The 24,129-nt window shown below is 37.0% G+C and overlaps 1 protein-coding gene across 18 annotated transcripts in view; it reads left to right on the forward strand.

Moving 5' to 3' along the window:
• The window catches only part of LRMDA (leucine rich melanocyte differentiation associated), a 702,006-nt gene that overhangs the window by 46,410 nt on the left and 631,467 nt on the right, over positions 1 to 24,129 (forward strand). For all 18 annotated transcript variants that reach the window (XM_065068554.1, XM_065068557.1, XM_065068570.1 and 15 more), the window contains one exon: positions 2,081 to 2,181. In XM_065068554.1, the coding sequence (XP_064924626.1) occupies positions 2,081 to 2,181 (101 nt within the window). The remainder of the gene's footprint in view (positions 1 to 2,080; positions 2,182 to 24,129) is intronic.

Here is a 24,129-nt window from a genome sequence, read left to right on the forward strand (position 1 = left end):
GTAAATAATCTGTCTGTACCAGCTGTGCAAATATATTTGTATATTATAACAGTTCAAAGGCTGAAGCTTTGCAACATTTTATTTATTTTGCCTCTTGTGTGCTCCAAAACACCTTTGTATTAACTTTTTTCTCCAACTTGTGTTCTTGTGGAGCTAGAACGTTTGTGGCCAGGTAAGTTTCTGAAGCAGTGGGAATGCAGGTCAGAGTCTCTTGCTCCTTCTCCACCACTCCTCCCTGAGTGAAAAGCAAAGTGGTGGTCTGTTCTCTTGCGATGTTTGTATTTGCTCAAGATGCTTTTGTACTCCTAGTGTTAATAAGTAATGTATATTTCAGTGTGTCACATTGAACTAAGTGCTTAATCCAAAGTATTGTTCTGCTGTTAATGTGGTGTCTTTCCAAGGGTTTTCAAGCATTAAAGAAATCTATCATTCAGTGAAGAATGATGCAATTCTTGTGCACATACCTGCATGTTTGTTCTGAAGTGTGTTGTAGTTGTCCTGGAGGAAGAAAACCCCCATATTTAACTCAATAAATTCAGCAGAACAGTTTGTTATGTCCAAACCATGAGGATGCCAACTAGCCAAATCAGTTCCTTTCCCTTTTGTCCTTATATTTGCCACAGCCGTGTGTACGTCTGGTAGCAGAATTTATTGCAAGAGCAAGTGTGGTTTAACAAGGGGAAGAAGTTGTTAAACTGATCTTCGAGCTACCTGTTTTCTGCTCGTAAAAATTATTTCCTTGTTGTCAGCTTTATCTGTTAGAGTTATTGAACAAAATGAATTAAATGGGATGCAATACAGTATTATCAGATTGCAATAATTTTTAAGAGTGTAAGAGGCTGAATGACTTGCAAAAGTACATACCGTCTGTCTGTTCTGCAGGGGAGTCTGTATTTTAACAGGAAGTGAAACAGTATCAAAACAAAGTTTGATGGTTTTGCATATTTTTCATCTAACATATTTTAGATCAAAGTGTTGCAATTGACTTTATATTAAATATTTAGGTAACAGCAGTATCTTAGTGGTCTAACACAGTTTTGAAATCTGCTTAACTCACAAGTTGCCATGTAAGGGCAACTGAGATTTCTTTAGCACAAAATTTGAAATGTCAGTGTTTATAATGATATTTTGAACACTGGGAGGATGAGACAAGATAGATGTATGGAATTTGTGACAATAGGTTTGGCGGGCTTTGTGGGGATTCTTTGAAGAAATCAAACCAAAGACTTCTAAGACAATACAGTAGATAGAATAGAAAAAGTTTAGCTGTTTTATTGTTTGTGTTTTTCTGGAAATATTATCACCCACTTCATCCTGGCTAAAAAAAAAATAAAAATAATCTGAGTAGAACTGTATTTTTGCTACCACTAATTCTTCCTATGTTTGTTAAAGGTGAGTTACATAGCCTGGTATGAAAAAGAGGAAAGACATTAATGAATATTTTGAGCACAAGGAGAAGTGCAATCTGAACATCGGTGTTAAAGCCAGAAATATTTAAGTCTTACATGACTGTCTGAAGAAAGGTGCATGCTTGGTTTTTCAGATCTTGGGCAGCCCTCTTGTTCTATTCCTAGCATATCACTGGGAATAATAATCTTCTCAGGGAATGGTTATTGAAATGGATTGACAGTACAGTGCTTAGCTATTTCTGGACCAGACTTTCCAAAGTGATCTTTTAGTGTGTTGTGTACTGAGAGCCAAACTAGGAAGTCCTTTGGATGGCTTCTGATCTTTCAAAAAAGTTTCTTCTGGAGTGTATCAGAATGGTAATACAAAATAATATTAGATCAAGGTATTAACAGTGGAATAGAACAAATGCAACATATTTGATAAAATATTTTTTACCTGAAAGGAGACAACACATTGTACATAAGACTACAGATGTCATAAATATTAACCTGATTGTATCAATAGGAAAATGACATTGTGATAGATTCTATAGCAGTAAAACTGATGTAACTTAAAGCTGTAACTAATATTTACTATATTGTATGTTGTCACTGGATCCGTGAGACGGAATCTGGGCAGGAAACTAAATAATGCACTTATGAAATGTTTCCTTTTTGCTTCCAATTCTCAGGTGTCCTACATTAGTCAAGACTGTGAAGAAATCCCAGAATTCCTAGGAAGAAAATATGGACGGGTGGCAAAAAGGCTAGATCTTAGCTTCAACTTGTTAAGGTATGTGGTAATACATAGATTTTTCAAGTGTGATATGGGACAGCAGCTCCAAAAATAGAATATTTTTTTTTTTCCCAAAGTAGAACCATACATGTATGTCAGGAACATTTAGTTGTTATCAAGTGGGTGACCGTGTTCGTCTCATTTTCTTGCATACTTGGAAAACAAATAACCAGGTGAGTTTGTAAATTTCTTGTGCCCAGTGAGGAGCTTATGGTCTGTTCTCTGCTAAAAGTGGAAAATAAGCATAATGGGAGAAAAAGTGAATTGTTCCTGACCAAAATATGGGTAAGTGCGTGCTTGTCTCCCTTCTTTTTGTTTGTAGGTCTCTGGTTATTACCATAAATAATTCATAATACCCTTTTCCCAGATTATGTGTTTTTGTTGTATGATTTTATTTTTGGGCAGCTGTGTAGTTAAGTGCTAAAACTAAGTGCAGTTAGAATTTATAAATTAATTATAATTATTTTAATATATGGATTCATTTAGAATTTTATAGTATTCCCATTAGTTATGACAGTATCTTTTTTCATTTAATCCTTGTGAGAGAGCTTGGTGAAATTCAGTGGTGTATTTCAGGTTGGCAACTCTGTAGGTAACGGAGTGTAGTGGTCTGTGTAAGAAAAAGCATAATTTTTCAGTGGTAGGGCTGGACTCTTGAGTTTTTGTTTTATTTTACTGAGGGTAATCTTAGAGTCAGCTTGTGAGGAGTAAGAAACAAAAGTAGCGTGCTGGTGCCTTTTTCTCCTAGAAGGAACAACCACTGGTTTTAACTTACTTACCCATAAATGTTATCCTGAGCCAATGTCAGTTCTGAATGACTGATTCCTGCATACAAGAGGTATCAGAGCAAAAGAGGTACTAAACAATTGCTATTGTCTTCTGCTTGATGACTCTGTACCTATGGAAACTGTGACTGAAAGAGAGAATTTTGCTGGGGGAGGGAACCGAATGGACTTTTTTTTTCATTTTGTCATGAAGATAATTCAAGTTCTGCATGTGTATTCAGATTTAACGTGTCATCAACAAGACTGCTTCTGCTTTATACCCTTGGAGGTACTACCTGTGGAAAAAATGATAGACCTCTGTGGTCTATCTTGATTTCAGTAAAGCATTTGACACAGTCTCCCACAGCATCCTTGCTGCTAAACTGAGGAAGTGTGGTCTGGACGATCAGGTAGTGAGGTGGACTGCGAACTGGCTGAAGGAAAGAAGCCAGATAGTATTGGTCAATGGGACGGAGTCTAGCTGGAGGCCTGTATCTAGTGGAGTGCCTCAGGGGTCGGTACTGGGACCAGTACTATTCAATATATTCATTAATGACTTGGATGAGGAAATGGAGTGTACTATCAGCAGGTCTGCTGATGACACCAAGCTGGGAGGAGTGGCTGACAGGCCAGAAGGCTGTGCTGCCATCCAGAGACCTGGACAGGCTGGGGAGTTCGGCAGGAAAAAATTTAATGAAATGTAACACGGACAAGTGTAGAGTCTTGCATCTGGGTAGGAACAACTCCAGGTTCCACTAGAAGTTGGGAAATTACCTATTAGAGAGCAGTGTAGGGGAGAGGGACCTGGGGGTCCTGGTGGACAGCAGGATGACCATGAGCCAGCACTGTGTCCTTGTGGCAAGGAAGGCCAATGGGCATCCTGGGGTGTATTAGGAGAGGGGTTGTTAGTAGGTCAAGAGAGGTTCTCCTTCCCCTCTACTCTGCCCTGGTGAGACCGTACCTGGAAAATAGTGTCCAGTTCTGGGCCCCTCAGTTCCAGAAGGACAGGGAACTGCTGGAGAGAGTCCAGCGCAGGGCAACAGAGATGATGAAGGGAGTGGAGCATCTCCCTTGTGAGGAAAGGCTGAGCGAGCTGGGGCTCTTTAGCTTGGAGAAGAGGAGACTGAGGGGTGACCTCATTAATGTTTATAAATAGGTAAAGGGTGAGTGTCAGGAGGATGGAGCCAGGCTCTTCTTGGTGACAACCAATGATAGGACAAGGGGCAGTGGGTACAAACTGGAACACAGGAGGTTCCACTTAAATATTGAGAATAAACTTCTTCACAGTGAGGGTGACAGAACACTGGAACAGGCTGCCCAGGGGGGTTGTGGAGTCTCCTACTCTGGAGACATTCAAAACCCACCTAGATGCTTTCCTGTGTAACCTCATCTAGGTTGTTCCTGCTCCGGCAGGGGGATTGGACTGGATGATCTTTCGAGGTCCCTTCCAATCCCTGACATTCTGTTAAAATAAAAAAGAAAAAAATGAGTTATTTCTTTCATTTAATGCATGATTTGAAGAACAGTTCTTCAGAGTTCATTTTATTTTGTAAAGTAAAATATTAACATTAAATCTAGATGTAAAATACCACTTTAAAACTTTAAGTCATTGATTCATGTTTACATGGAGAGATTCATTGGTGGTGTATTTCTCGAATCTGTGTTTTCATCCCTTCTTTTCTTCCCTACCCAAAACACTATCACTTAGCCTACATTTCAGAAAGGATATAATTTGTTTTTATTGGGCCTTCTGGGGAAAAAAAAAAGTGTGTTAAAATATTTTTTTTTGGGAAACATGAGAGAAAGTGCTAGTTTTTGGGGTAGTTTTTAAGCTTAGGGAAGCTAGTAATAAATGTGATGAGAACAGTAATGTTTTCTCATTTCAGCTGTGATAGATATAGGAACTAATAATGAAGTATTTATTCAAGTATTTATTTTACAGTAGCTGTTCAGGCTGGTCTGCACTCATATACAAGCACTGTGCCTGCATATTATAGAGAGAGTCAGATAAGATATAGAATATCGTAGCCATAAATGAGTGTGAATATAGAAGAGACATCTTGGGCAGCTGTTGAAGCAAGCATAAACAGTTAGATCATTGTCATCGTCTTTAAACAAATATTATTGCTTGAAAAATATGACAATGGTGTAGTATACTGATGAGTTTTATGATTTTTATCAGTGAATGCTTAATTTGAAAAGTTTAGTACATTGTTTTCAGGGGAGAAGAAACTCTAATATATTTTTAAAAAGGAGTCTTGATTTTCTAGAAAATCTTGCTGTCTGTTGGTCAAGGCATAAGTTGAGTGAATAAGACCAAGTGTGATCAAAATCTAGAAAAAGAGAATGTCATGCTTAGCAGGCACTATAGTTATTTGCAGTAAAGATGTTTTCATTATAACATGATTCATTATTAGATGAATTGGATGTGTTATTTGGAAGAAAAAAATATTTCAGTGCTTGCTAATTTTTTGGCTTGTATTTAAGTCCAAGAAATGAGGAAATATTGAACAGTTGCCTGTCCTCAGTGTTAGGCAGTAATTAAGTACTTACCAATGTTTTTCTAATGTTTTGTTTATAGGGTTCCTGTGTCCTGCCCTCTGTAAGCATGGCTGCTGCCAAGTGTATTTTGGGAAGGAATCATCCTTCTGTAGCAAGCAATAAATTCTGTTATGTAAAAGTGTCAATAGAATTTCTGACAACATAACAATTCCATTAATAATTTAAGAAGTTGAGCATAGAGGGAAGATTTTTCTTCCATTTTGCGGGCAGCAGTATTTGCAGTCATGTTATTTGATGTTGCTGTCATGCGTGTAGTTGCACGGAGAGAGAGATCTCTTTCCCTCATCATAACGTGTTCAGCTTTGTGGTCAGTTAGGCAGCAAACTCTTCTTCCAATACGGTACTGTCCTTTCTGAACCAGAAGTCATGTGCAGTTGTAGACTTGTACACACACACACACACATGCAATTATCCACATAGGAGACTCCAACCAGAAAGATGTATTTGTGCTGTGTGATACAGGTGTCACAAAACTTTAACGTAACTGGTATAATGTAATACTTGACTGAACATTTGCTTTAGTCAGTCATACCGATTTTGGTACTGCTATAATGTAGATAACTCTGCTGCAAAAGTCAGGATAGAGCTGGGGAAGTTATTTTGCCTTTTAAGGTTTTCCATTGTTTTCAAGGACTTGTATACTGGAAAAAGGGTAGGAAGACTGGCTGATGCTGTTAATAAGATGGGAAAGAGTTAGTCAAACATGCTATATTTTGTGACTTACATGCAAACAACTTCTGCCAAGCTTGTCCGTTGATAATGGATTTCAAGAAATTCTGTTGTGTGTTTTTTGGGAAATATAGCTTGTTTGTTTTGTACAAACCAAAGAGTTTCTCCTGCCGGGCCCCCCCCCCCCCCCCTTTTTTTTTTTTTCCTAACTTGTTGAGTTGATACACATTTGGATAATAATTTGAAAAAAAAGTAAGCATATATTGTAATTAATTATTGGTTGTAATGGCACTTCTGTCTTTCTTTTCTGCAAAGAAGAGTAATTTTATTCAATTAGATTCAGTGTTACATGTGGTGGTTTTGTTATTCTGATTTCTCAGAATTATTTTCTTTTGGAGTGTGATATATACACATAAACGTACACAGGACTGGAGAACTAAATTGGAGGAGGGGTGGATTGCCGTTAGTTCTTTTGCATTGGCAGTTTAATACAGAGGAAAATGTATATACTTCACCGTTTTTTTCTGACTTCAGAGTTCTTCCCAGGCTACAGCCCCTTCCCCTTTATTAAATAAAAATCATGGCCTGTGTAGATGCTCAATTGTCTTTGCATTAGATGTGGTAAATCTAATAACACTTGATTAAATAATCACAAAAAGTTGCTCTTTGAAAGAATTGTCTTTCTTGTTTGCCTTTTTTGAAGATCTGGTGTCTCTCCTTGATCACCCTGAGCGACACATGGATCCAACTGTCTCTCTGCTGGCAGCCAAACCAAAGCTGAAATGGAAAGATAGAGGTCAATGGCAAAAGGGATCTTTTTATGGGGATGTTGGGAAAAAGGAGGAGTAACAACAATTTGTTGCGTATTAGACAAAGCGAAAAACTGGTTTGTATTTGAAAGCATGTGAGTTGTAATCAGCAAGATACGGTGCCACTGACTTGTCTCCTGTTTACGCCTCTGGCAGTCAGAAATCCTTCAAGCCCAGACCACTATAGTCCACCTGTGAAATATTTATTCTCATGCTGTTTTCCTTGCAGATTTTGTTTAAATAGTTTCTAATGTAGTTTGTTCTTTTTGGGACTAATGGGTGGTTGTGAAGAAGGTGGAGCCAAACTCTAATCAGATGTACAGCAAAAGGACGAGAGGTAGTTGTCACAGGTTGCAGCAAAGGAATTCCCGAATATTTGTAGAGAAGGGCTTGATAATGGGAAAAGTTGAGTGGAAGAGGTGCCAAGAGAGGCTGTGGAATATCCATCGAGGGTGATATTCAAAGCACAACTGGACAAAGCCCCAAGCACCCTAATCTGTCTTTGAAGTTGCCCCATTCTGAGCAATGGATTGCACTAGATGACCTCTAGATGCCCCCTCCAACCTAAATTATACTGTGATTCTGTAGCTTTATTGGTGTGGTCATCACAAAATGGCCTGAGTTGTAGCAGCTCTTTTAATTTGATATTGGTAGTGATTTTCAGCTAGTTTAGAAATGAACTATTTACACCATGTTTCAGGAGCAGAGATGTTTTGCTTTGGAAATCTTCTCCTGAGTCTCTCATGGCAACTGTATTTGATAGCTTTCCCTGATAATGCTGTAAAGGCCACCGTTTTATTTCATAATATGTGGAAAGCATTCCCTGGTTCCCATTTAACGAAAGCATAGAGTATGGGAAGGAAAATCACTGATGCGCCAGTGTTAGCATTACTGGGTGGCTTTGCTGAAAAGGATTTCAATGGGGAATGAAAAGCTGTTGTTGGTCATTGGAAGTTATAGATTTCATTGAAAAAATAAAAAAGGTAAATAATAATCACTGGTGAAGGGAAAGGAATAAGTAGGAGGAATGTAATGTAGGTAGGGTGTAGAGATCTGGATGAAATACAAAGTGTGGGTTTTTTTAAATTTTAGATGCATCTTGCTGTCTTGTGGAGAGGAAAAAAAAAACAACAAACCAACTATTCAAAGGTTCTTTTATTTGTCCTAGCTAACTTTTTGTGCCAAATCTCTCTTTTCACATTAAAGGCTAAATGCATTCCAGTGCTTGAATAACAGATGTCAGTGTTTTTGTACAAATAGGCACCATGCTTCTATAAATAACATCTACAGTTCAATTCACAGAGAAGTCAGTCTCCTAATTTTGTCCTCAGTAATTTTAAACATGTGTATTGTTTTCCTATTTCTTACAGAGATTTCTTCTGGATCTAAACTACGAGCTGAAAGGGAGAGTGCATCTTTAATCTTGGCCAATGAGGGAGGATTAATCCAATAATTGTGCTCATGGAGATGCAGATATCTCTTCCCTCTCTCTAGGGTGCAGATTATTTCTGCTAGGAGCATGAATAATTTGCACAGTGTGTGCCTGTGCATGTTTTCCACTGTCCGATTATGAGGGTGTATGTATGAAAACATCCCCTTGAACTTTAATCCTAGTCTGGAATGTTCCTCCATGGCTTTTGGGAGACTGAGGTTTTGTAATATCCTCTCTGGGGACTGGCGATTGTTTGTTTCTCTCTTCTGCCTACTGTTTTCTTGCCTGGGGGAATATGCAAGTGGCAGCTTGAAACTGGGCTTCAGTTTTACAGGGCATGTTCCTCTTTGTGAGTTGACTATGTAAAAGAGAGGCTTTTTTTTTCCTTTTTTTCTTTTCTTGCCACCTTCCCAGTCTGTGCACCAGTAAGACACACAGCGCAGGAAGGTGAACAACAAAAGAGAGATGGAAATAAAAGCCAGAATTAAAAACAAAGCATGACATATTTTTTAAAAGCCTTTGGAGTGATCTTTGTAGCATTTTAAAATGTTTAAGAAAATGTACTATTGTTAAAACTTTTTGATGGTTTTATTTATAAGGTAGAAAAATATTTTCACCATAATTGGGTAACTCTTAATCGTAGCAATTGCATATTTATCAGTGTGAGGGGCTGTTATTAATGTAGCTGTCATGCACAAACACATTTCTGCATTAAATCCATTTAGTATGTGCATTATTCAGTCTAGAATGTCACCAGGACATCAAAGCCCCCTTAGGCATAAGAGCACAGTGCCCTGCTGTGGCTGCAGAAAGGGCTTGATCAATAAATGTAACATGTTAATGCAGAGCAAATAGAATAAAAGATTTCTTTGACAAGACATGAAAAATCACCTTGTGGCAGCTGGCATGGTGATGCCATTTCAGCGGAGACACTAGCAAAGTTGATCTGACAAGTAAAGAGGAGAGATGATGGTTATAAGGTGCTTTTGTTTCAAACTTCTTTCTTGACCTGTCAGGTTTTGAAGGAGCCTGAATGGCCCTTTTTTGTCATGTGAAAATTGTAGTCTTAGGCAGTTATGAAGCAGTTATCTCTTCTCAAATTCTGAATGCTGCTGTTTAATTGATTCACTTAGCATTTGAAACTGTCACGCATTAATAATTGCTAAATCCTGTAGATACTGCTCCAGTGTGTCATGCTTAAATGTGTAGTTATCAGAAAATTAATATCCTTAATGAACCGATGCTTTCAAACTAGCGTTGCATGAAATCTCTTTTGCCCTTTCATTTGCTGAAGGTATATCAGCCAGTTTTCAGAGAAGCCCCTCCCGACAGTTGTGTGGTTTTATTTATTTATTTTTTTGATGCCCGACAAATGCCAGCTTTGCTTTGGGTACATAGTGTGCTCAATGACAATAAATATAGTAATTATGCTGGAGTTAGTAATTAACATAATTATAGTCAATTACGACAAATACAGTGCAGAGCTAAATAAATGAGGGTGAGAAATTAGCAAGCTAATTGATTTACCTTACTTGCTGCTTTTTCTTGCAACTAGCAGTACCAGATTTTCTGCAGGAGAGAGAGTGTTGTTTACAAATAGCTGATTGTGTTTTGAAATGATTCTGTCTTATGGCTCTCACTCCTGTTTCTTTTACGCTGAGGTGAAGAGGATTGAAATATGGGGTTGTGGTTAGAAAGAGAATGGAGCTGCTGTTCTGTCCTCACTGAACGCTTTGAAGGAAAATGCATGTACTTCCTTTAACTTTAGATGCTGCTTACAGTATTGAAGGTTTTAAAAAAAGTAATGATTCATTACAAACAAAACATTTTGCTACGGAAATTTTGGTCATATTATAATCTGCGTAGATGTGGCCTGAATAACCTAAGAGACATCTGTCCATCGGTTTGTTCATTGACACTGGAGAGTTCTGCACAGCGCTGGGTAGCTGGAGAAAGAATTCAAATTGTTCAAGTAATCCAAGTGTGTTGAAACAATATGCCCTTGTTCAGTCATCAGTTTCAATAACTTAGAACCATTGGACCAGTAGAGATGCATAGTATCGTAACATTTGTGCACATTATAATTGCCTGTTTTGTTTCAAGATGATTTATAGTATGTTGTCTGAAATAAGTGTATTGGAGCTATGCAGTTAATCTGTTTCACTCTCCTTGGTTGGTTTTTTTTTGTTTGTTTTCTTTCAAGCATGACCACAGTTTAGTATGTGAAAAGAGAATTAATATGTCTAAGTATTGAAGATTTTGTATTGCTTTTTTAAAAAAAAAACGAAGATGTTTATTTGGAGCTGAGATTTCTTTTTTACTCTTAGAAAACAATAGTTTACAAATGTTTGTAAATTTTATACTTGAAATAGTTCACTGTTTCAAGGTAAATGGAATTGTATTTAGAGACTTCAACAAGATAGCATTTTCCACAATTAAGCAATCCAAAATGTATAAATTCTTAATAACTTTTCTCCTACCATTGCATTAATTTATCAAATTCAAATGAGTAGGTTTGTAGTTTGAGGGGAGTACTTACAGTTGACCCATAAAAGGATGTGCTACAGTAAGCACAAGATGCCGTTTTTTAAGGAATATTAAGGTGTTACTCATGTCCGAAAATAAATGTACACTAACACTGCCAAGGGTGGTCGTTCTTTAGAAGCAATTAAGTTGTGAATCAATTTACTAAATGAAGTATTTATATACAAGGAATAATTTAAATTATTTAAAATTTACAGATGCAGTGATCTTTCAGATGAAGTCGCACATGTTTATTAATCACTATGTACTACATTATGCACAATTATCTTTCTATTAAAAAAACCTATGAAATAGTCTTATCCTACTAGATGGACTGAAGACAAGTGTGATGATGGGTTCACTTTCTACATGGGTAATACGTAGGGAGTTGTACAAATAAAGTTTTACAGGTGTTTGTCTATTTTAAAAACGGAAGGAGGGTGTTACCAGTAACAAAAATGATTTTAGAGTTCAAATGTTAAACATACTTTTGATACTAAATCTGCTCCTTGCTCTCTTCTTCCCCTTCTTATCCCTCTCACCATGCCTCCTCCTTTTGAAAAGTGGCATTTCAACAGGAACCAGACGTGATCTGGGTAAGGTATAAGGGAAACTTTTTTTTCCCCTTTGAAAACCTTGAATAATATTAAAAAATACTATTAAGATATACCTTGTCTCACATACAATAGGCATGCCCGTGTTCTGTTATTTTGTTAACTTTAAATGTGGCTATAGAATATTTGCCCTTACAAAGTATTATATGTGTGTGGTTTTGTGACTTTTATATTTTGTTGTGTCTTATTTGCAGTCATTGGTTTATTGTTGATATGAAGGGGACCAGTGAATGACTAGTTTTAAAAATATCCAATTAATGGCTTATGGTATATATTTAAACATCTCACTGATTTCAGCATACTGTGCCAATGATCTAAGGTGGTTATTTGATGGATAAGTTATGTTTCCAAACTCACTAATATGTAAGGACAAACTGAGAGTATAAATTGTTGTATTTCAATCTTGTACTGGTGGCTGTTACCATTTTTAGTCCCGACAGCCTCTCTTTTTGTCCATTGATCCTTGCTTGGCTTTTTATGGCCACATCGTCACTAACGGACTGTGAAAACACTGAAGTATATATACCTCTGACCCCCAGTGCTGGCCATTATCCACTGATTTACTGTATCTGACAGATCAGAACATAAGATTGTTTTCTGTTCTGCTTTTCTCAAAAAGGCTTAACATCGTGGATGGAGTTGTCTGGAGAGCATATCACGTGGCAGAATTGGGCAAAAGCTTGTTCCCTGAATGTCTGGCAGGGGACTCTGTGTGTGTTCATATTGTGTGGTGGAGGATTCTTTTGAGGATTATGAAAGCTATTAAATCTGTAAAAATGTTAAACATACTGCACAATTTGACATTGAGCAAAATAAGGTTGTGAGCTTGAACTGTTAGATCCTTAAATATAGCTAGTGAATATTGCTGTGATGGATGATGAACGCTGTTTTTTTGGTGACATCCATCTCTAAAGAGCTGGGGCAATCATGACTAAAGGTGATATCTGTACCTCTGAACAAAGGTGAGTAACAAACTCCTTGGAACTGAACAGAGATTGAATGTCACATTAAGCATCTATTGACTCAAGGCTGTTGACAAGACGTTTTGACTGAGGTGGAGCATTTCCCAGTGAACTGATGTTTGCATCGCATCGTTTTCTTTGTGTTTGAATGAGCAGGGAGTGAGCAGGTCTCTTGATCTGGTTTCCTGCGTGAGACTGAAGTTGTTTTGTGGAGTGATGTTGGAAGTTAAATCCACAAAGCCTATACTTGTTCTCTGGGTACCCAGAGGGCTTAATTCACTGGCACAGTCAGTGCAGCTCCTCTTGTGAGAACTGTAATCAATCTTAAACAAAAATTAGTTTTTGCTTTGAATTCCATTCTGAATGACAGGAATCTGTGTCAGATTGAGAGAAAATGAGTTGGCTAATAAATGGAAGATTACCGCAGTCTGGAAAGTATTGACATTTCAAGGAGAAATAGTTTGATGCACTTGTTTTAGCTTTTGAAGAATGTCAGTAGATTGCAAATAATGTCCTGGTGACTTCTACCGCATCGTCTGGTTATTTGGATTTTAAGACTGAGAACTGCTTTTTTTTTAAAGAGTATTGAGAGTTAAAGGAAAAGGCATGATAAAGTGCATGTTATAAATATAGTAATCAGATGGACCATTCTTTCTGACTTCCTTAATCTCTCTTGCTCTAAAACAGTATTTCCTCATCACTGCTGTTGTGAAACAAGAGCGAAGGACTGCAAAATAACTGTTGTCTGAGGACAAGGAGCTTGACTGAAGGGAAGAACCTGCACTAACTGTGGAGCTATTGTCTGTTTTTTCTTCTCTGTTTTGTTGAAAGGTATCTTCTTTGGTCCTTAATGAAATACACAAGATTCCCAGTATCTAGTTGCAGATGTAAAGAGCTTGACTAGTTTTGCTCAACAGCCACTGAGTAAGAAGGGTCTCTGTCCTCCAACACTCAACAAACCTGCTGCATGTTTGTTATATGTTGTCTTGTGTGGTTTGTGCCATTTTTGAGATCTTGCATTTTACATGAATCATCTTTACATACATTATCTTGGAGATGATTTTTCAGTTTAAAAAGGCAATCCCCAAACTCTTAGCTCATGCAAGTGTGAAGAATGAGTATCGTAGAAGTGCAAAAGGGCCATGCATTTTTCTCAGGCTCAGGAGCCAGCATGTCAAACCAGACATGCTATACAACAATTATATTGTCTTTAAGGTCATAGTTAATGCAGTGTTATAGCTCAGTTGCAGGCTTTACCCATGAACTGAAGCTGGTAATCATCCGAAGTTTCATTATTTTTGTCTTTTTTTTTTTTTTTTTTTTGTTTCTCCTGGTCTTTTTGACCATGCTTGCATGAGTGAGTTGCTTACTGATAGAGTTGGAAGATCAGTTCATTTCTTTATAATTTCTTCTCAATGTTTAACTTAATTTGCCCACTCAGTACATGAGTGGTAGCAGTGAACATGCTTTGTATAATACAATTGTAAGAGTTTGTTTATTTTTAAAACCACCTCATTGCTCATATTTATGGGAACCCTTGTTATGGTGAAAGACTACAGAAATCACTTAAAAACCCCTACAAATAAGATATGCAAAATATCAAATGTTAGGGGATAGTTTGTAATCCATCCAAAACTTGGGGAAGTCAATAAGCTCTTGCAAATTGGACCAAACTTAAATAGCTTCTCTTCAAATGCTTACATCTGTAACTTTTTTCCTGTGCAGTTGGTATATGTCCTGCACTGGTAGATAGTAGTACTTGAATGTGTGCATACCTCCAGTTCATTTTTTCATAGAAAGCATAGTGTGTGTAGGATGCTGTTGTTAGAAATAGTTTACTGGCATTTAATACATATATGCACACACAGAGACACGCACACAAACCAACAGCTTATATATAAACATTTTCATAGTACATGTATAATGCCTTTATATGTATTATATATATGATATATAAATTATATTTTTAATATGTAAGAATTTGGGGAGCATATTACTTACAGGTTACTAACAAAACAAGATACATCAGATATGGGTGACTGGGAGAGATAACTGAATTTGAGGGAATTGGATCAAAATGGGAGCAGTTTTGAGGTGAAAAACTACATAATTAACAAGAAATTAAAAATTTCTGTCTCCCTTTTGTATGTTTTGTCCAAACTTACCTACATTTTTACAGGTTTTTGTTATTTTTAAACTCTCTCCTCCCTTCTGCCTTCTCCCTAAGCTCTCAGAAGTAACTCAGTATTAGTCTTGGCATCAGCTCTTATTGAGGTTGATAGAAGGAAAGTTACCTCAGGTGGTGGTGTTAGTCCAGTGGTGACTGATGCAGATTTCAGATTATGAGCTGTTTGGCCTAGATACGAACTCGGCGTGTTTGGGCTTGGTAAACCAAGTCAGGCTCTTGCGCTGTTGATATTGTAGGGAATTGGGGGAGTGGGATTTTTTTTTCTCCTTTTTTTTTAGCATTAAGCTTACGTGCTCAGTTCTCTTAGCCGGTTCATTTTTATATAGTGTCCTGGACTGATGCAGCCATTTTGAGTACAAATGCTCAGTCCTTAATTCTTGAATTTGTGTTAGGCACCATTTTTCAATGCTTCCTATGTTGAATGTTAAAAGATGGGGAATATATATATAGTTAAAATATACTTAATGATACTGAAAACGTGGCTCATATTTTATGAGCCAACTCTTTGTTTCCCGTTTGGCAGGCGGGCTGACTGGTGCTATTTGTTCCTTGTGAAAATGCCCAGTGGAAAGACATCATAGTGCTCAATGTTTTTAAATTATATCAGAAATGTGAGCTGCCTTTCCCTTAGAAGGTTAATCTATGATCAGACATGCTGATAGGGAACTCAGTTTATGAATTTAACAGAAAAGCTACCTATTACCTACATTTAATAGTTTTTAAAAATCATCATTTCCAACCATTACTTTGAAGATCAGAGTTAACATATGTATTCTTTCTAAGTGAGGCATGTACTTGTGGTGACCTAAATGACTTCTTTAGTAGTTTAGATATTTATTTTTTTTATTTTCTTTTTTTGTTTTTCTTGTCATGATTTCAAGACCAGCACATTTTAATTTTAAATTCTTAGATGTTTGGGAGCATCCAGTTACCTACTTAAAGCAAGAGAGCAGCTTTTTATGACTAGGGTATGGATAGTAAAGTTCTGTTTTGGTGACAGTGGTTTGAGGTTTTTGTTCTTCTGGTTTTGGTCCCGTTCTCTTTTGCCAAATGCTAATATGCATTTTGCCTCTTGAGCGTAAAATCTCTTAAGGCAGGAGGAAATGCAGCAGAATTGTCCGTGAACCATTTTAGATGTGAAGGGTCCAAGACTGGCTGCAGTGCCATGACTCTGCAGGGACACATGGCCACAAAAGCACTGGATGAGGATGCTGTGTTTTGGGCTTCCAGGGCTTTCAAGGCCTTTTAGCTGGAGAGAAAAGATGAAAACTTGACCTAGTTACATAAATGATAAAATGTACTGATTATTTTAAAGCACTTAAAGGCTGAAGGAAAGGTGTTCTAGACATGCCAAGGATTGACAGTATATTGAATATTCAGAAAACTCTGCTTCCAACACAGTTACATTAAGATAATCTGACAGTCCACTGTGTGTTAAAATTACAGCTGCTCAAGGATCTGAACACTTTCGTTTTCTTCCCATTATCTTGCATTTAATACACTCTATCTTGGACAGCAAAGTTCTTTGGAATAGCGCATAAACTGTCATGTGAAGGTGATTATGTTGGAATAGCTTTGGGAAAAAATTTTCAAATACTATGTTTTCTAAGAAATGGAAACTAACCAACTAAGCAAGAGGTGGTGTATGTGTCGTTTCCTTTTTTCCCTTGCTCTGTGACTCCTGTTCTTCCTCTCTGCTGCGTCTGCCTCCTTAACTCAGCAGAAGGTGCTGATGAGAGATCTGGGTGAGAACGTGAGGTTCTTGCTCTCTTGCAAATTCTCTGTTCACTGCATTGCTTGTAACCAGGAGCCAGGTTTTAGCTGGCCCAGCTGTTCCTGTACGGTGTTCCAGTTCTAGCAGGTGCAAAATTGGTAAATTGTCTTTCAGCCTAAGTGTCAGAGGGCAGTTCAGTTTATTTCACTGTTAATTCTTTGGCTTCCTTTAAATAAATCATATAAACAAATGGTCTGTTACTACCACTAATAATAGGGCTTTGGAAATGTGGACATATCTCTAATGAGAATCTATCTCAACCCATTTAGTACAGGCCACTACTTTGCCACTGAGTTACAGGCTCTGGTCACTGCAACCACACGTGGTTTGAAACAAGAGCTTCACCTGCATTTAAATGACTGAGCAACAGAAGTTTCTAAAGTTAAGGTCACGAATGCATTACTGTAGGTTTTGTTTCGACCACCATTTGTCTCACTTTCTATTAATTGGTAAATGGAGGAAGAGAGGACATAAGTCTGTATTGAGCTAAAAGTGAATGGACAAGTGTTTCTTTGTGCATTGTAGTACAGCAGATGAAAATCTTGGTTGCTCTAGTCTTAGTATTTTAAACCAAAGTAAAGAGGTGAAGTCAGTTTTAAGGTACTGTCTTGTACTATTTTATTTTTCATTTTCTTTCTGTGTGGGGACGGAAGTGCACTGGAAGCAATTAAGACTAGTGTGGGTGGAAAAAGTAGCATGACAAACCCTTCAAGATAGCTGGTAGTATAAAGTTGATACTTATATTTACAGTGTAGACTATTACTATCATATCACCTGAAATGAATACATAATTCCTGTACTGTAGCAGATATATCTTAGCAGTAGGCAGAATAGTGTCAGAATTGGTCAATAAGCTTCATTATATAGACAGAGAACATCAGATGTTTCAGGTTCTGTACCTTTTGTTTAATGCACTATGAGGTCATAGTCTAAATCAGATTTCCCGAATGATTCCTCCACTGCAAATTTCCATACAGCTCTCATTCTTAGGGAAAAAAAAAAAAAGAAAAAGGCTTCTGCACCCTAGTGAGTGAAACCCTATTCACACCCTTTTTTCCTAGTAAAAAAAGCACAAGAAAGTCTACAAAAAAGACATGTAGGTACTTACATTAAACATTCATGTGTAAGTTCCTAAAATCAAATAATATCTGAACCTACGTCAGTGTCAAGAAAATTTGCTTACTTAAATTATACTGCTGCTTTTCAAACCTTTCAGCACTTGCAGAAAATAATAGATGTTTCCTTTTACTAGATTTTATATGCTGAACACAAGTGAGATCCTTGATGTTTGAATCTATCCAGCTGAATAGAAATAACCTTGTTCATATTATAGAGTGCATTCACATCCCATGCATGTGTGTAGAAAGCGAGGTGTTACTCATTTCCATCCTGTGCAGGTCTGGTTTCTGCAGTCTTTTAAAATCTCTTCCTTGTCTTTTTGCTACAGAGCATTTTATTTGTTTATTTATTTTAAGGCCTTCGTGTCTCTTTAAGTGATCACTGAACAGAGAAAGTAAATTGCTGTTAAAATTCCCTCACCAGTGATTCCAGCTAAACCAACCACAGCTAGTGTATTAAAAACAAACAAGAAAACTTCCGCTTTTTCTTCATTGGTGTCCAGCTAGCAGGGTGCATGAGAGTAGAGAGCTTTGACCCCAGGGAGCTTTGCACGATAGATTATTTTCAGGTTCTTGTGTAACTCATACTGAGGCTCCATGTGTAAACCTGACAGTACCTCTCTGTGCTTGACATTTTAACTTCAAGCGTTTATGTTTTCTAAATATACTAAAATGTACCCTGTATAAAACTGCAGGTGCTGCTACACTTCTATTAAAGCATGGTAACACTTGCCTTGGAAAAACTGAGGCTGGTGAAAGAGTTAAGCAAAGCAGCCAGAAACCATTTTCAGCTTTTACTTTGCAGATACAACCTTTTAAGCATACCTACATTTACCTGCAATGGCAATCGTTTTGCATTTTAATGACAAATCAAGTACGCTAACTTGCATTTGAAACGAAAGTGCCTTAAATGTCTCTGGCTGTCAGAATGAGATGTTAGGAGCTTGATGAAAAGAGAACAAAGAAGACAAAGTATGAAGCCTAGATACAGAGCAAAATGAAATAAAACCTTGTATGGCCTGTCAGGGGTGTCAGTTGATATTCCTATCTAAAGCACATTATAGTATTACTTTGCAGCTCATAGCTTACTCATCTGTCTTTTTTAATTCATCACATTCTAGCCCACATCTTTTAAGTCCCATGTGTCAACAATGGAAGAAATCTGTTAATTGACAAATGAGTGTCACAAATGTGAATTGGTGCCTTTACATCAGAGGCAGGTAGTCTCTGTTGTTTTTTGTCGGCTCTATTATTGGCATAAGCCAGTGTAAGACATCTGTCTTTGCCAGAATGAGAGATGACAGCCAAAGAAGGGCTGTCATTGTTTTAGTGCATGTTCATTCTGCTGAGATACTGTATAAAGATAAAATGTCAGTTAAAAGAATATGAAAAACTATCGGGAGGAAGTCCTTAAATTACTTGGGAAGGGGATCCGGGAATTGGTGCCAGAATTGAAATCTGAACGTTCCAGTTTGCATCTATCACATCAATTTAAAAATAATACTTTCTGAGTAACTGGGTCAGTTTATAAGGCATTTAGGAAAACGTTACGTTGTGTTGGCATAATTAGCTCATAAGATGGAAGGAAAAACATACCTCCACAGGATATGAGTTTATTTATTACAAGTTCATTTTTCAGACATGTATAGAATTGTCTCAATAAAAATATGCTGTGTAGCATCTCTGGCGTTGATTTGCATCTGTTTTGAAATATTGAAATTGCTCCTTTCCAATTTCTTTTTCTGTTATAGTTCTATTTTAGATTGATGAATAACATAATGAAATAAAAAGCATAGCCAGCTGCGAGTTGATGAGACAATTAATAGGGAGAAAATTATTAACATAGTTCTGGGGTGTCTAGAGGGCGTACAGTATACAAAAGTTGCTCCCAAATCACTAAATCCCTTTATCGCAATAAATGACTTTTTAATATCGGATAGTGAAAAAGGGTGGAGGAAGATATTTTAATGTGGGAGGTAGAAAAGGGGAATAGAATAAAAATGTCATAAAAAGCTGCCATTTTTCTTTTCACTTTGGATCAAAAGTCATAAGATCAGCACATTAATCTCCAGCAACTTTAACAACTATATGCTGTGGGTGCTACAGGACACTCTCCATGTGTTCCCCTCCTTCCAGAATGGCCTGTGACTTGGGTTCTACATGACCGTGTCTGAACTTCAGGGTTTTTGAGGACTATGTTGACAGAATCTGGTGAAGGACTAACTCTTGGTCTGTAGCGAGACTGGCTGCATTCAAGTTTCAAGGTGGAAGTTTCTAAACAACAATTTATTAAAAGTCTTAATTTTAAAATTACTTGGTTTTGCATTTTAAATAGAGCTGTTGATAGAGTAGACTTTAGAAGTTCTAAATTTGATACTACTTAATACAAGTAGAATTGTCATTCATAACTTTGTAGGATTTGTCTGTTTGTTTGTTTTTTAGTTATTTACATTTTTGTTTGTTTGTTTTTAAACTTGCTTCCAGCACCTACTTGAGCAGCAGAAATGATGTCAAACTGATGAAACTGATGTTTCTCCCTTCCTTCTCCACCGTCTAATGTGGGGCTCTCAAATTCTGTTAGTCTTTGATAACTGTGTTTATCTCCAGGGTGCCTCCTGGCTGTTTTACTGCAATTCGTGGATAATGTTGATTGCAGTTTTGGTTTTAATTCTTGAGACCAGTAATAAAGTTAAATACTTATAATAGGTGCTAGTAATTTTGTGGGTCTTTCATGTCTTAGGGTCTAAAAAGCTAAGAATGAGTAGCATACAGCTTACTTTTATTTTAACTCTATGAATAGAAATATTGTGGCTTTGTAAATAGATCTTCCTTTAAAAAACAATACTAAGAGAGGAGATGGTTTCTTTAAAGCAGACTTAATTGTTTTAAGAAAAAGCTAGTATTTTCAAAGTGGAAGCCTTGTTCTTCCATTCCTAGCCTTCGCTGTTTCTAACTAGATGTTTAAATTTCCAGTCCAAAGCGATGCTGTTGGTGGTGTTACATGACGTGCCAGGCATATATTTTCAGGCACAGCTTTTAGTAGTGTGTTCCAAAGTTCAGTTTCCTTTGAGAACTGGAAAGACAACACTGGCTCCATTTTACAGAAGGCAAAACTGAGATGTGAGGAGGCCGTGTTGATAAACTATAGATGCCAGATATCATTTTCAGGCCCTCATACCGACTTGCATGAACTGCTTCTTCGTGTTGTGAGGAGTGATGGGTGTCACCTGTCCACCTGCCGAACCTGGACTGCTCCTAGAGGGAGTTTATTTTCGTGTGCCTTTATAGTACTGTACTTTATAGTATCTGATAGTGGGTGTATCAGCAAGGTGATGATACAGCTGAGACTAAAAAGAAAATGAAAATTTGAATGCATTGCAGACATGGAAGAAATTTTTTTGCCTTCATGTGGATCAGGATTTTCTCGTATTTGTTCCCTTGTGGTTGAATAGTATATAATTATAATTATAAAATATGTATTTCTATATATGTAAAAATATATGTATATTTATAAATATATATAAATATAATAAGGTCAGCAAGGATAAGTAGGAAGAACAGATCTTGTATCTCTAAAACAAGTAAATGAACTTCACTGTGAAAATTCATGTGTGGGAAATAGAATTGGAGCTTGTTAAGATACCATCCTGTTCTATATCCAGTGCTGACTGCAGGATGCCAGGTAAAGCCTACAGGAAAAAATTGGCCTGTAGAATTCAGCTATGGGAGCATGTATTTGTAATGACAGTATCATCACTGTTAAATTAACTCTAGAAAGGGAAGATACTGGAATTTAAATACCAAAATGTTGTATAAGTGTGTGCACATACCCTCTTGGTGATTCCCCCCTCCCAGCTGCCAGCTGTCATACAGAATCTGAAACAGACAAAAATTTATTGGGTAGTATTTAGAAACATGTCAGTGGTAACGACTGGATCTCTGATTTCAATTATCACCTACTAAATTTAGGCTAATGTAATGCGTTTGTAGACCTGTTGAATACACTTGACATCATGTTTAAAATATTTGAAACTGCACTGTTTTTTAATATCATATGTTGACCACTTTCTTTTTCCTACACACATCTGGTGCATGGCGGCAGGCATCCCATGCGACCTATAAAAACTTCAGTTGTGGTAGCTGGAGAGTTTCTTTTTTTCTTTAGATAATATTTCAGCTGAGGAGAAGAAGGTAGTCTAAGCCTGCAGTACAAAAAATGGCTTAATGAAACACTGCTCTAAGATGTGTAATTCACCATTTTTTTCCCTTTTGCAATCAGTGTGTAAACAGTATTTTAAGCTTTATTCCTACTGTTTAGCTTTACCTTTTCATTGAAAGTCCTTGGAATTTGGGCACCTTGGTCACTTGGGTTCTCTTAAAACTATTTAATAATGAATTACCTATAGTCGCTATTTTTCTGTGGAATGATTGGGTGAGATTTAAGGTGGAGTCTGCAATTTTTACACTGTTTCTGTTGTTAAATTAGCAGAGTTTAATATTTAAATTCAAATTACTTTGAGTTCTGCTTTACTTTTCTGTGAATATTTTGTGTGCTATGATTTAGGATTTTTGAGGGAGATCTTTTTTTAAAATTTCCTTTTCCAAGTATTGGAATATTTTTTTGGAGTGCTGCAAAATAGTTTTCTGTCTTCCAATCTTATGTTCTTTCCCTACCCATCATTCTCATACATATTCATTAAATTCATACGCTGATGTTTGCAACTCTGAGCTTGCCGTCTAACTATTGGAATAGTAACTGTTCTTTGGTAGTACTCAGTAGTAGTAATCATCTTAGTTTTTACTTTGTCTTTCACTGTATTGTGAAAATATTATGAGCTTTTAAAATTACATCCACATCTGCATGCAAGCTATGTAATAAATAGAATAGTCTCCAGATACATGTAGGCTACTTTGAATAAATTCAGTGTCCGTGTTGTGATAGCTGCTTAAGCAGACTTGGGGAATTTTGGAAGAATAAACATCCTCTCCTTTAAAGCAAGATCCCAGCTTTTTTGTACTATTTTTGCTTTGTTGTGACTTCTCAAGTCTTTGAATATATTTTTCAGTAGTATTCTCAGTGGTGGTTAGCAGGTTCTTTTTCTTTCTGCCTAATGCTTTCAGACATCCTGTAGCTGACCTGTCCTTAAGAATCTCAAAATTATTTTGAACTGAAATTGTTATAAAAATTCTGAGCATGTTATCTCTTTCTGAAATACAAAACAGAATAGCAGAAGTTTTTCAAAAGGTTATTCAAAACATGCCTTCGGGGACAGGAAACAAATCTTTAAGATTAAATTTCAGTCAAGTTAGATATAGGTCTTCTGGTGAAATGGTTAAGGATGTACAGTCTAACTAATGATTTGTTGTTTTCAGAATTGTTAAAAGTGTCGTGGATGGTAAGTGTCAGGAGTGATGTCCTCTGCTGCTTACTTTCTGGGGATTTAGTTTGATTTTGGTGTGCAAACTGTCGATGATTCCTTAGAAAATTCTCCAAGCCAAGCGCGGATGTAGATGGTATCCAATAACTGCAAGGGATCTTCATAGTGGCTTCGCAGTGTAATCAAAGTTACCAAAGAAAAGGAGCAATGTTTCCTATTCTGATTTAAGCCTGTCCAGTACATGTCTAAAACTTGTCATTGATCACAAATCACAGAAAATGCCTATGTAACTTTTATTACATCCAGGCTATATAGGCTATATTTATCTTCCTTTCATAGATATATGGTTTTCTCAGTGGAGGATCCCTTTAACATGAACCCTGCATTGTTTTTACTTTTTTTTTGGATGTTTGAAAAATGAAACCTAAGGCCTGACAAGTCTTCAAAATACAGATTTCAATCATAAATTAAGAACAGACTAAGTTTTAAATAGCTTGCAGAACTTGCTTTGCCCTGTTATATATTTCACTAGTAGTTTGGGACCTCCTGATAAGTAGATTTTGTTGTGTGCCATCAGTTCTAACAGGATTTGTTGTCCCTATCAGAATGCTGAGATTTTGGGTATTTCACTTGTCTGTTTTGTTATGTTCTAATGATAGCATATTTGTTTGCAGACATAGGGAACTCCTCTGCTGTTCCATTTTGCTAACCTTTCTGATTGCTCTGTACTCAGTTCTTCTCAAATCACTCCTGCACTGGCTGACTGCCACCTTGGATGACCCAGTTTTGGACAGTTCTGCTGATTTTCACTTTATTCCCACAAATTCTTCTAACCTGTGTGACTGCAAAAATATTCCCTCTGCTTCCAGGTATCTTCTCTCACTTCTTGATAGTGTGGTGCTTGCCCACCATATGTTTCTACAGCACCTAACTATACTTTTGCCTTTTCTTTAAACCAATAGGACAGTTTTTGCTTTCAATACATCAAGGTGGAACTTCCTCACAAATGTTACTCTCTTCATTGCATGTCTGTTGTCCACTTGCTATGTCAGAAGAGCGTATACATACCTAAAGACTAGAAAGGGAAAAAAATGTAGTGTGTTGCTGTTCTGTCCTTCCTAATCTAATATAAAAAAGTCAATGCTACAGTCA

The sequence above is a fragment of the Columba livia genome, chromosome 6 (genome assembly GCF_036013475.1).
Source record: "Columba livia isolate bColLiv1 breed racing homer chromosome 6, bColLiv1.pat.W.v2, whole genome shotgun sequence".
Lineage (NCBI taxonomy): Eukaryota > Metazoa > Chordata > Aves > Columbiformes > Columbidae > Columba > Columba livia.